Below are 14,383 nucleotides of genomic sequence, written 5' to 3' on the forward strand. Positions count from 1 at the left end.
AACTCTAACCTTTCCTGCCTAATTCAATTCTTTTCTTCTCACTCAACCCTGCTCACGTTTATTTCATTCTCTCACTGCAAACAGCACCTCCGCTTAGCCCCTCTTTCCCATCTCTGTCGTGATGATATGGTGGAAGGAAGACACCCGGAAAGCAGTTAGGGAGATATTTCTCCATAATCAAGCCCATTAATCATAAAAGGCTGTCAAATTTGACTTTGGGGACAATTTGTCAGCCTTCTTGCTCGGTCCGCTTTTGTCACTGTTGCCTCTTGTATTCCGTAAGGATGATTGACAGTCCAAATGCTAGCGAGTAGAATACCTAGTTTGCACTAATATGCATAAGCGATGCTTTCATGAATAAGAATAAGTTGGCTGTGCAGGAGCAGGGGTCTCTTTTCAAAGGGCCCGGTGCCGTTTGTCGTGTGCGGCAAATAGATGTTATTACCATTATAACAATATTTGTTTTCTTTCCTCGGGAATGGGTCTCGGCGAGCTGCTAAATCAAATTTGTTTGAGCTGGTTTCACAGCGAGGAGGAGAATAGAGCTAGCGGAGTGACAGCGGTTGCTGAGGAGGGGGTGTGTTGGGGGTCTTTGTGACTCAATGCCCCCGTGAAAGTGAGGGAACAGTCTCTCAGGACGCTCTGAGAAAGGCTCTGTGGAAACGAACACGTTCCTTCTTCAAGTCGGGAAAACTGCAGTTTGATCAAATGGTAGTGTGATTAGACTCAGAAGGTGATCTACGTGCCGTTGTTTTGTTGTTTCATTTTAGGACAGTCTGCTATGCGATAATCACCACCATCTGGATATAAGGTGTCAGGAAAAAAGAGTGTAAGACAGAAGGAGAGATAAAAAAGAAAGAAAAAAAAGAAAGGAATAACGAAGGAAGGAGTGAACAAATAAGTGAACAAAAACAAGCAAAAGAAAGAAGGAAAGAAAGAAAGAGTGAACGAACGAACAAATGAACAAACTAATGCACAAATGAACAAACATGAATGAATTTAAAAAAATGAATGAACAGACACAAACAAACAAACGAACATACAGATGAATGAAAAAAACTCTCTAAAGAACAAAAGATGAGGATAAAAAGAAGAAGGGAATGAAAGAAAGAATGAGATGAGAGAAAAGGAATGAGACACGGGGACTTCGGAAGTAGAGCGTTCATGAGAGCAATTTCACAAAGGAATCCCATAAAACTTGCACTTTAATGAACCGTTGGACAGGGGACATGAGAGGGAGGGCTTTGTCTCTCTATCACACCCCCAAGAAATTAAGCCCATTACTTCTCTTATTAAAATCCCCCTGAACTTTGACCCCAGCGCCCCATTGGCTGCCTGCAGGGCCCCTGTCCTCTCAGCCAATCGATACGGCTGCCTCCCACAGAGAAGTGGGAGTAATTGGAGAGTGTGTGTGCACGGGCCGAACCCTGACCCCGCCTGCATTACACAGCCCATATGAAGATAGATTGCCTGATTTAGTGTAAACATATGCTGCAATTCTAGCCATCAGTGCCACTTTCTCCGTCGTAATTTGTATTGATTTTTTTCTCCCTTCCTCTCAGCCATCCACGCGTCTTTGCTGTGCCTGACGTGTGATTGCGAAAAGGGAAAGATAATGCAGTTCGCTGAAGAGGTGGCGAGTGTATGTGTGTGTGTGTGTGTGTGTTGGAGGAGACGAATAGAGGGATGTATATTTATTATTAATTTAATCATCTCCTTATTGGAGGCGCTGTGGGGCTGCACATCTCTTTTCTCTCCCTCTCTCTCTCTCTTTCTCTGTTTCTCGTTTGAAGGTTATCACACACTCCACTGAGATCTACTGATGTTAAATAGAAGGTTGCTTTGGGGTGTGAAGTAACAGTGAAAGATTAATATGATTTCCTCTTTCAGCTGTCCAGTGGGACGGGACAACACAATGAGCCACCATATAGGAGACAAAAAAGCCTTTCCTCATATGCTTGCATAACTAGATCTATTACTGTCAAGATTTTGATCATCAGCACTGCAAGGTCGCGTCTGAATCGCGTCCCCCATCATCATCGACACACATCAGCAAAACCGTTGAGCATCTGACCTCTGACATGCAGTTAACCTGCACTGCACACCTGCGTTTGTCCTCACATATAAGCTCGCCGGAGCTCTATCTATCTAGCAAATTAAAGGTAGTGCGTGAAACTCTAAAATCAATCTCAGCATACCTCTCTGTTCTTATTACACACTCAGAAGTCAGAGGTCAAATAGGGCTGACTGGAAAACCACTCAACATGCACCACCTCATAATAGCCAGATCTAATGAGGGCAATGCTTACTAATAAAAGAAGGAGGGAAATTAATGAGGAGAGGAAAATATATACAAACAGAATGAGAGAAATAGCAGAGAATGTAAATGAATTATTGGCTCCACACACAACACATAGGAAGCGGAATTGGGATTTGAATTGGAGTGACAAGAAAAGGAATTGCAATTCAAACTAATTCAACACAGGTCAACACTATCTATATCTATATATCTGTTCATTCCATCCATCCATCCATCCATTGTTCATTCATTCATTAATTTGTTCGTTCATTTGTTCCATGCATCCATCCATCCATCGTGAAAGCTTCAATGCTTTTTAAACCTTGTTCTAAACTTTAAAATCAGACTCTGTCAAGCCATTTCAAAGTTTGCTATTATATTTAAAATGCAGTTTTTCTTTTCTTGGAATTTTATTTAATTTTAATTTCACCTCGAAATGCAGTGTTGTATCCTATTTCCTACCTCAATTCAAATTCAAATTTAGGAATGTAATTGGAATTTAAAACTATTCTGAGTTCAAATTCAATTCCAATTTAGGAGTGTAACTGGAACTTACACTTGTTTACATCCATGCTCTCTGATGGGCTTACATCTATTCACCCTCATCTGTTTTTCTATTTACATTCTCTTGTTCCCACTTTCCAACAGGCCCCCCAGCTGATCATGTTTCCCATCCCCCTGATGGTGTCTGGCATTACAACATGGGCTATATAAGTGCCATATCCATTCCCGTGCTCTCCTCCTTAGCCTCTGTGATGCAGCAATTGTAAGCGTAGTCATGCCCCCCTAGGCCACAATTGCAACTGCGTGTCTGCGCCATTCAGAGAGATGCTATTTTAGCGGTCTCCCTCTAATACAGACTGAACGATTTCAGATGGAGCCCTCGGCCCATCTAAAACACTTGATTAAGCCCTGCTCTGTCCGTAGGAGGCGCATTGATGGAATGAAGAATTTGATGCTGGTTCGGATTCCGATGCAACAAGCCTCAATTTCATATTTTCATGTGCTACATGATTGATATGGGAGACAATGGCTCCAAGCGGCTCTTTCACCTGCAGATGGGTATCTCGCACTTAGATTGCCCCACTACTCTTTAGGGGGAAGACATTTACAGACATGCAATGGGGCAACGTGAGAGGAAGCGATTTGTTTTCTTGTTCTAGATCTGGATTGTTGACAAATGTCTGAAGACCCCCTGTTGCGTGCTATCGATTTCAACCCATCCATCTCCTCTTTGTCCTCACGTCAAAAAAGGCTGTGGCACGTGGAAACTCACTGCTCTGTAACTGCCATAAAAATCAGAATGCGTTTCTTTGCTTCAAGAAGTGAGATTCAAAGTGTAAGTTCTAATCAATCATCACGGCCCGTTCCCCCATCCCTAACCCCTGCAACCCCCAAACACTCCTACCTCCTCCTCCTCCCTGGATCGATCCTCATAGAAATTTCATGAACTTTAAACTGTGATTGACAGTAGAGGCAGGGTGCGCAGGCTGCTTTAAAGCGGAGAGCCACCAGGGAAGATGAAGAGAAACCCACCCCAGCCTCTTCAACCATACAGACAACACAGACTCGCTTGCACTAAAAACCACACAGTTTTAATTATGGCTTGAACACGCTTTGCTGTTATGGCAGCAATTAAGAAAGGCGAGCTAACCCCGGTTTACCCCTGTGTGACACAGCACTATGATTCTCACTTTTGGTCAGATGTTATATTAAGGGAACAAGATGTTCAGAAAGTGCACGTGCTATATCACTTCACGGGTGTCTGTCATTATGTATGCATATGTGAGACGGGAAATAAGATCAGTGGAATAAAAGAAGAGGAGGTTGAGCATTTGATGAGCTGCTGAGGGCTTTTCTCCACCAGGGGAATGTGTCGTTCCTCTACAGAGCCGAGATTCATATGACTATCAAAGGAGTCACTTTTCTCTTAAAGAGGAGACCTATGGAACCAATGTTGGATAATTAGTCATTTCATGGGGGACACTTTAGGCTGTGACTCCAAAATAATAACAGGCTCCTCAGGTAGGGGAAGTATGGCTTTGAGGCACACTTCCTTGATGTGTCACTCAACTTAATCAAGGCACTACAGAGGCAATTACCCAGCAGATTATTAACATATCTAGCCGGTAAGGCAAACGGATGCAAGTGGCAATCAGCATGGCTGCGTCACTGCTCAGTCTCCAAGGAGAGAGAAAGAGAGAGAAGGAGTAACGGAAGGAGCTCGGTGTGTCAATGTCACTTCCACTTCAGATTTTCCACACTGGAAATGTTCGCTACATTTCACTGCACACATTTCCATATATCAGAGAGTTGGTGCTGTGTAGTTATTTTAGGGCTGGGAATTGCCAACTAACTATACGACTGGACTACAAACATCATGATTCAATAAATCAACAAAGTTTTAATATCTCTTGACGCTCATAGACCAATGAACCAACATTTTGGCCATCAAAAAGTCTATTAAATATCATCTTTAGTTTTTGACCAAAAAAAAAAAAAAAAATGGACAAACAAAAGTGGAAAATTTGATCTGAAACTGTTACTTTAAATTTCAGAGAAGCATTTTATAGGGTAAAACATTTTATATTACAAAAAAAATAGAGTATTATAGAGTAATATTTTTACAAAATGATTCGGTATTTTAAATTATTATTTTTAAATCATTATTATTGTTATTGTTATTATTATTAAGAATTATAATTTAAAATCAGGTAAAAAAGAAATGTTAGCCTGAATGCACTGTAAGTCGCTTGGAATAAAAGCGTCTGCTATATGCATAAATGTAATGTAAATGTATAAAAAAGTGTAAAAAATAAGTTAAAATGAAAAAGTTATGATGTTTCTTTTTTCTAACCTTTGACATTTGACATTATATATCACATACAAGCAGATGGGTTATGGATTCCACTAAAAGGCTGTACTTCAGCTACTGTGAAAGTATCTCACCAATACCAGGATACTGCTGACAGACCACCTCCCAGTGCAAGACTCTCGAACACATCAGCATCCAAACTGTGAAACAACTGAACGAAATGATGACATCATGCCGGATCCTGTTCTATGTGCTCGGCAGCCCCGCAGAGCTCATCAAATGGAACGTTCTGCTAATGTGTTCCATCTGCCCGTGCAGAGGATGAAAAGGCAACAAAGTAGCCCATTGTTCCATGGCTTGGGCAACAAGTGCACTGCTCCTGGTCCCTCTCCGAGCTCTGACTATGGAAACGGTCTTTGAGAAACATCAGCCACCACATCCACAGAGCCTGTGCCATTAAGCTTTAGTGCCAGTTTTAAAGAGCCTATGTAGTGGATGGCGCCAGAACCTCTGGCTGATGTGAGAACCCAGAGAGCAGGTTCAAAGACCAGCCCAAGATTTTAAGTTGCATACCAGCTGGGAGCTCCCCTGGCCTCAATGACATGGCTAGATTGAGAAAATCTTTGTTATATGGCTTTGACATCCAATCCTTCCCTTACAATGATTCCCAATATCTGTTCCAGCCCTACGTTCCTGCATTTCCAGAAGCCTCTTAGTCTCTTCCTCACATTGTTCCAAACCTAAAGATATTCTGAAGAATGTTTTTGTCTGTATATGGAAATCAATGGGGTCCAAAACAACAACACTGGATCCTACTGACTTGCATTGTATGTACTTACATTATACTTGTGTTCCACAGAAAAGGAAAATCATACAGGTTTATATAGAGTAGCTCTTGACTGTGCTGAGAAAGGTCCTCTTACAAGTTTGTGTTTATTTAGTTTACCAACATATTCATTATGGAACTGTAAGACATAGTAGGAATAATATACACTCTTAAAAATAAAGGTGCTTCAAAAGGTTCTTCAAGCGATTTTTGGTTCCACAAAAAACAATTCAGTCAAAGGTTCTTTAAAGAATCATTTCTTTCTTAACGTTTTATAATCCGAAGAACCTTCTTTGGCCACAAAGAACCTTTTATGAAACAGAAAGGTTCTTGAGATGTTAAAGGTTCCATTTAGACCATTTAGACAGGTTCTTCTATGGCATCGTGAAGCACCTTTATTTTTAAGTGTATATATTAGGGATGAACAAAAATGTTGGCCACTGAAAATGACTGAAAGTAAAAAAAATGGGGCCAAAAAAGCTGAAAATTTTATCAGAAACGGTTACTTCAAACTAATTAAAAGAATCATTTTATAAGATTAAAATATTTATATTACCCCAAATTCTGTTTTTTTGTCAGTTATATAGTTATATAGTAATATGTTTTAAGAACATTGTCCAATACTTTAAATTATTATATTATTAAAAATAATTAGACAATTTAATTAAATTAGTTTAAAAAAAATTATTTACAAATAATTACAATTTAAAATAATAATTTTCAGTTTCCATTTTGGCCAATCATTTTTGAGTACATTTTCATTTTTGAGTGAACTATTCCTTTAACAGTAACTCAGTACAATCTGAAGTAAGCTCTAAAAAGCTTTACAGTACATTTGCCGTTGGGCGATTGTATAATGTATATACTTGTGCACTTAGAGCAACCAAAAACATATAAACCCTACCTTCCTAACCCTTTGAGACTGTGCCAGCCTACTGCACAACCCCATGACAGTCATTAGCTTCACAAAACAACCCCTTTTCTATAATTTACACTGAAATGAACCAAAATAAGGTACTGGGATGGGGCTGAGCAGGTGGTCAGGGAGGAAGTTCACCCTGCCCATTTTGTATCCCAGCACCCTGTTTAAGCAACACTGAGTATTTTAAACAAAAGGCCTCACCCAGCATTGATGCTACAGCTCTTGTTTGCGATGCCAAAGGCTCTCAGCCTGGAAGGAATCAGGCATGTTCTGACAGGCACATTGGTCCCCAGGAGAACAGCACTCTTCATTTTAACAGTCCCGCACCTCCAGTATCCTCTCAGCCTGTTTCTAGGATATTGTGCAATTGCTTGGAATGCATGCAGCACCGCTAAGGGAATATAAGCCCTCCCCATTCAGGAAGTGGAGAGGATGTTTCAGATACAAGTTTTATTTCTGCTGGATATTCTTGACTGAGGCAATCAAATAAAATGTTATACCCAAAAGGCCAAGTCAAATGCCGACTTTTTGATGCCCCAAATATAGCCCGAACGCTTGCAAACCAGAGGCACGATTTGCTGTCGTTCAGCTGTATCATACTGTATACATTACTTCTGGTCACATGTATTATTATTATGATTATAATGACAGAGGCAGTAAGTTACAGGCGATTGGAAAGGTTGTGTTAGCGTAGGCTGGATTCATGCCGCCATACTCAGAGCTTGTAATGTATAGATCAATGTGACCATAGGGGAAAGAGGATCAATAGCTGTTGAGTTATTGCAGTATTTGGCTACTGATTTTAGAGAGCTGTGTTTTCCCAGGAAAGTCAATACCCTTAGGCTCTTCACACTCATCTCGCCCTCCTTCCTCTAACCCAACACCTGGGGAGTCTTAACCCCCTGAGAGACAGAGAGAGAGAGACTGAGAGAGACAAGAGCTGGTGGACTGAAGGACTTAATGATGCATGCAGGCAGAAAGGAGAACTAACAGAATAAGAGTGAAGATCTCTCCGAAGGGAGAACAGCAGAGAACAGAGCAAATGTGAGAAAGCAACAGAGCCGTAATAGTTATCAGGTACCAGCTGCAACACTGAAAGTGAGAATGGACTTAACGTCCTGCTAATCTAACAAGATGTCCTAACTAGCCCATGCCACATGTGAAATGCTTTCGGGGAATTTGGACAGAGCCAGTCTTTGACATTTCCCTGCAGTGCTAAGAATGGTAAAGCCACAGACAGCAGGTGCAGAGCAGACTTGTGTGATACTGAGAACTAAACTGAGAAAGCCTTTCAATTTACAATTCAATAACAGAATTTCAGTTGGATTTTTAACTGTGGTAGCAAACAGGATGCAGAATTGGGATTTTAAATTTAAATTTAAGGAAATACAATTAATATGAACAGAAATTTACTGCAATACATATAAATATATATAATATAAAAATGCTATATATGTGAAATTATAAAGCTATACATTATTTTATTTAATGTTTTAATATAAACAATATATAAATAATAGTAAATATTTAATTTATTTTAATTAATTTATATTTTAATTAAAAAAAATTATTTGAATTTCTATGAATGGAAAGTAAGTTCCTTTTCTTGTCATTCCAATTCAAATTCCAATATAACATTCTGTAGTAGGGCATAATCAATTTAAATAAAATTCCATGCAACAAAATTTTAACTGGAAAATTAAACTGAATTCTGAATTTCACTAAGCCACGGTGGAATATCTATCTAACAGCCCCAGATGCTTCAGTTTGAAGATTGTGAGATCACTTCCTGTGATGGCAGTGTTAACGGCAGGGATATCGAAGACATGCTTTGAACACTGCTGCTCTGGCTTTCCACTCCAGTAAAGATAAGACAGTCAACCTACAATCAGTGGAATGGGCACATTGACTGTCTTTGATGCATTTCTGGGGTCCATTACTGCTAATGAAAGGCAGATAAAAGGAATATGATAAAAATAATGTGTCTGCACAGAGATGCCAGTTTCCTTTGCCAATGTACGTATCCCCCTCCCAATCCCTAGGGCCTGAACTCTGAATTCCTGATGACCTAAATGTATCTCTTTCAAAATATTCAAACTGGCTTGTGTTCATCTGGAAGTGTCTGACGATAAGGAGTGAGCTTTTTTTTTTTTTTTCGAGCTGGAATGCAGTGTAAAGTTGAGCTCACTTGGGCTTATGGGAAGTCTCTGGTGAGAAAGACATCACTGAGGTTAGATGCACTCTCATTCCTCTTCAATTATACACAGTCTGCCTATTCAGTATTTAAAAGCCCGCTTCATTTCACATTCATGAATATCACACATCTCTGGAACAGTAAATAAGTTGCTGGATGTACGTCAGTGAATCCACAAGCTAAAATATGAATGCTTGAATCTAATTTACAGTGTAAAATGAAAATGCTTTTGAGAAACAGAAAGATTAGGCATAGTCTCTGAACTGTATTCTTATAGGAATTGCTATATTTAAAAAAAACAAAAAGAAAAAAGTATGTATATATGTTATTATTAATAATTATATATTTAATAAAAAAAAGATAAAGTAAATATTTTTATACAATATTTAAAAATTAATAAAAATGAATCTAATAAAACACACATATATCACAGTTATTTTTTTTAGTATTGTAATTTTTTATTATAAACAAAAAAAACATGTTTATTTTTTATGAATATATTCTCTTTGTCCTCTATCTTCTGTGACCTTTCATTTATTTGTCTCTGTGTTCTGATTCAGAGATATTCTACAGGTCCTGTTTCATTCATCCTTACAATTTGCAACACACTTCCTTCACACTGAGAAATTCTTTTGAACTTTAAGAAAAATTCAAGTTATTCACAATGCAGGATTCATAAAAGCGATGTGGCGTACTGCTGTCAGTCAAATCATCTTGTCTGTCCGAGCGGACATTAGCATTGCAAAGGAGCGGATGAAGGTAAGACAGGGCTGTCCTCTCCATTGTAAAGTTGTCTCTTTTTGCTGCTTACACGGCAAATGCATCTGAATGAGAGGTGCTTTGAACAAAGAACGTGGGAAATACACTGAGATAAAGCTGATGTATAACAGAAAGCCTGAACACAGGCCTCTTTTTCTTTCTCTTTTATGACCGTCGCTGTGACATTTTCTTATCACACCAAACAGTCCTAGATTTGACCTTTTGCCTACTTTGACTGGCATCTGGATTATTCTGATGGAATAATCGGTGTATGAAAAGCATTGATTTGGCTAAATGATACTCGTCTTGCCCATTGGACACAAGAGAATGGACATCAGCCAAAAGTACAGACACAACATTAGAAATGACCTGCTAACAGTATTCCATCATGGGAAAGCGTCTTTATAGAATAACACAAATAACACAAGCCCCAATATTTTAAGCTTACAAAGACAGGCACTTGATAAAACGGACAAAGACATGCAAAGATCAACCTCTGAGAAAGATGACAGAAATGAATTCTGATGCTGGAGATGGTGGCAAGGACTCCAGGCAGTTGCAAAGTGTTCTATACCTGTGTAGACGAAGCGTCCCGGAGCTCCTTTGCAGAACTGCTTGGACTTGTAGGAGAGTGTGACCTCCACGACCCCAGGGATGTGTCTAGGGGGCGTCTGCACCCGGATAGCATGAGGTGTGATGAGCTAGAAGCCATCAGAGCACACGTTCAGTGGTCAGCACTCAATACACAAGCACTGTCCCCAATGTTAACACAGTTAATGCTGATGCTTAAGAGTGATTTGTTACTTAAAGGACACAGTTATAGATTTTAGCTATATACTGTATTAGGACCTGTTACGTTATAGTGTCTTGTTTGTCTCTAAAACTGTCTCTCTCTCTTTTTTTTTTTCTTTGTAACATTAAACATTAAAGTAAAGTGCTTCCCAGTTATTTAAGCACATTTGATATATCCAAACCATAGAGATGAAACTGTATTCTTTTGAAGAAATATTTTAAAGATAATAAATATTTAAACAATAATTATTTTTTATGTTTTTATTAAAGTAAAATAATTTGGCTCTTTAAAAATAAAACAACATATAAAATAAAATAACAAAATCACAAAAGGTTTGGCTCTTTTAAAGTAAAAAATTAAGCATTAAAATATTAAATAAAAATAAATCTTTTAAATATAAATTCATATTTAAACAATAATTATTTTAACATTATAAATTTAACAATAATAATTGGCTCTTAAATAAAAAAATTAAAAAATAAATAAATAAAATATAAATACAATTTATAATATTATTAAAATTCTTACCTCACTCCAAACTAACATTGTGCCAAAGACCACTTGTAATCCGTCAAAGAAGTTGTCCCCAATGATGATGACAGTGGCCCCCCCAGTCGTCCATCCTTCACTGGGACTGATGGCCTTTATGCATGGAGTGGCTGCTTCGGAAAACAAGATCACAACACAAGCACTGAGTTAGAGAAGGTCAGTGCCAACGTTCATGCAACTTTTGGAAAACATTATCATTAAACTTATTGCCATTTACCAGTATTTTACTCTACTCTCCTCCACATACCCTCAATGCAAATGAAAAAAAAAACCCTGAAAAAAAGTCTGATGACTGTAAAAGTTCATTATTTTTTTTTTGTGTCTGTGCATCACTCAGCTCAATAAAACCATTAGGGTTTTTTTTTTTTTTTTTTTTGGTCTTTTATCGTAAATCCGTCTTTGAGCAGGCGGTATGGAGGCAGACAGGCTGACTGAATGCCTGGCCCAGTCTCCACTGGCAATGGATGGGAATTGATTGGTCACAGCTTGGCGAGCTAACAGGCAAACTGAGGGGCTCTTGGTGCAACTTCAGTCCACATTACTGCATGTAGTGCTGTATACCAGCAGCCACTTTCCTTAAACAGCATCATGGGAATTCAAAGTTCCCAAACTTTGACTCGAAATCACTTCTGATTGGTTTTGAATGTTCTCTTTGTTGTGAAAGTGAACATCTCTGGAAACAGGGTATTTTGATACCTGTGAAAATGAATAGATGAAAGTAAACAACCGCTGGGCGTGATTTGCATTCACCTGTTGGGGTGTAATGGAACAGCTGTTCTCTTTTACAATATCTGCATGGGTATTCTAGTGTGTTCAAGATGAAAGCCTGCCCTTCTCCCACAATGCACTGCCATCAGTGACTTCCTCTTCATGTTTTAATCTTTGGAGAATTACCGAAGAGTCTTACTAAAAGTAGAGCAGCGTCTTTCCTTTTCCTCGATTGGGACACAGGTGTGCCAGTGATTCCACAGTGGCGGTTTTCACACAAAACAGTCACAGAGCTAATCATACAATTTCCCACATACAGGAACTGTTCTGAGTTCAGCTGGGAGGTGATGTTCTACGCAAACTTTCAGCATTTCATATCAAAGTGACATTACCCAGTGCAGCCCCCTCAGACAGTCAGATTACCAGTACTCTAGGTGAGGAAGTAGAAAGTAGCACTAACAAGATTGACTTTTTTCTTTATTATAATAAATGAAGTTTGATTGTCAAACTTATACGATTGTTTAAAAGGCTGGGGTCGGTACAGTTTTTTGATGTTTCTGAAAGAAGTCAAGATGCTCACCAAGGCTGCAATTATTAAATAAAAATACAGTAAAAACAGTAATATTGTAAAATATTATTACGATTCAAAATAACCATTTCATATTTTAATATATTTTAAAATGTTTTTGTTTTTTTCATAGCAAAGCTGAAATTTCAGCAGCCATTATCTTTCAAAATATTGTACTGACCTCAAACTTTTGAACAGAAGTGTATAGAAGGTACAGTATAACATAAACAGCATCACAGGAAGCAAAATGTGTGTATTTTGGTGAAATTTTTCGTCTTACCTTCAGAAGGGTCCAGACGTCGCGCCCTCCGCCCATGTTTGGAGTTGTTGTGGACAAACATGTTATCTGACACGGCCAGGACATGCCCATCCACGTTCACTGTGGTGGACACCACCACCTACAGAGACACCAAAGTATCTTTACTCCCTGTCTGTGTGCATGTAAAACAACATTTTTTGTCTGTTCATGTGCATTCTCACCTGAAATCGCCTCATGTCTCTGGGATTCCCTGCATTTTTCAAACAGTTCTGATTACACTTGAGAAAGAATTTCAGGAAAAATCTGTAAAAGAAAGACAGAGACATTTTTAAGTGACTTGAACATAACGAAAACACTCAAGGACAACAGCTTCCATATATAAACAGCCGCCAATTAGTGATTTAGCCCATTTTCGAAGCCAGATGTATAATATGCAGTTAGAGTTGAGGTTTGATTTTTCTTCCTTTATATCGAAGACCAACTCTAGCTTTGTTGATTTACCCGTATTTTTACCTCAGCCTATTGATCGGGAATGGATATCAATGAAGATGAGCCGTAATAGCCTCCGCTGCTGGAGGTGGGCTACAGTACGAAATGGATTGCAGTCTTAATGCATTTCCCCTGGCTGGTAATCTCTATGCATTCATCTCCAGGACCATAAGCCCCACTATTTTGATGGAGTGCTTTCCTTTTAATTGCCACATTATCACAATAATAATCCGGGCAGTTAACAACCAGCAAGGTCGCAGACAGCCATGTCACATTAACCACAGGATAACCTCCGCTGCTGCCACCCCACGGAGCGCGCGGAGAGAAGGATGCTGGGAGAAAAAGCGGCAAGAGAAGCCCCTTCTGCTATATAAATGGCCAGCATCTGCAGACGCCATTGATTTCTCCCTAATAAGACAGTAACAATATCTTTAAAAACACACGGTGCTAACTCAAGTGATTTTTTAGAACCTCACTTTACCACATAACATAATCACCATATATACTTTAACCCCATCAGCACTCTTACTGAGAAAGATAGGAAAGAGAGAAAGACAGAGAGAAAGGGAGAAAGGCTGCTCTCTTTAGCTAGTATCGACTGATACTTGATCTGGATTGCTCTGTTGGCTGCTAATGTCCTTTATGGCCATGGAATACAATAATATGGGGAACCCATCCCTGAGCTCCATTCATATGATATTGGAGTCCTTGGAAGGAGAGATATGGATCAATAAGGATTGAATTAAAACACAGCAGGAGACAAGGGCTGTAAGTGAAGCTCTTCTCAGATATTAGAGGAGTACTGTGTTTATACACCGCCCCAGTCACCATCTGAAAGTAGAGAATCCATCCTGAATCATGGCCTGAAACCCATCCCGCTTTGGCGGTTCTGGAATGGCAGAGCATTCAGAGTGGTGAAACACAGGGAAGAGAGAGAGAGAGAGAGAGAGAGAGAGAGAGAGAGATGAGGGCGTGGAGGGGGGAGAGATAAGCACGTGACTGGGAGAGTCTCGTAGGTCTAGACTTCTCCATCTGCCACTGGGCAGGAGTTGACAGGGAATGTGAGATTCCAGGTCTCATCCTGGAAAAGCGGCAGCACTTCAAAGCAGGTCAGCTCCCTTCGGATCGGGGCAGGACTAGCCCAGTGTTTGGAAGTGAGCGGGATGAAGGGAGAAGAGCTGGTTTTAGATGACAAGGCTCGG

General features: G+C 39.4%; 1 protein-coding gene across 6 annotated transcripts in view; it reads right to left on the reverse strand.

Moving 5' to 3' along the window:
• The window catches only part of LOC109102869 (transcription factor COE3-like), a 107,033-nt gene that overhangs the window by 20,806 nt on the left and 71,844 nt on the right, over nt 1-14,383 (reverse strand). For 4 of the 6 annotated variants that reach the window (XM_042769960.1, XM_042769955.1, XM_042769959.1 and 1 more), the window contains exons 7-10: nt 12,914-12,995; nt 12,714-12,831; nt 11,137-11,270; nt 10,390-10,516 (exon numbers count right to left, since the gene is read on the reverse strand). In XM_042769960.1, the coding sequence (XP_042625894.1) occupies nt 10,390-10,516; nt 11,137-11,270; nt 12,714-12,831; nt 12,914-12,995 (461 nt within the window). The remainder of the gene's footprint in view (nt 1-10,389; nt 10,517-11,136; nt 11,271-12,713; nt 12,832-12,913; nt 12,996-14,383) is intronic. The other 2 variants (XM_042769956.1, XM_042769958.1) reach the window with 1 other exon arrangement.

Source organism: Cyprinus carpio, chromosome A14, assembly GCF_018340385.1.
Source record: "Cyprinus carpio isolate SPL01 chromosome A14, ASM1834038v1, whole genome shotgun sequence".
Lineage (NCBI taxonomy): Eukaryota > Metazoa > Chordata > Actinopteri > Cypriniformes > Cyprinidae > Cyprinus > Cyprinus carpio.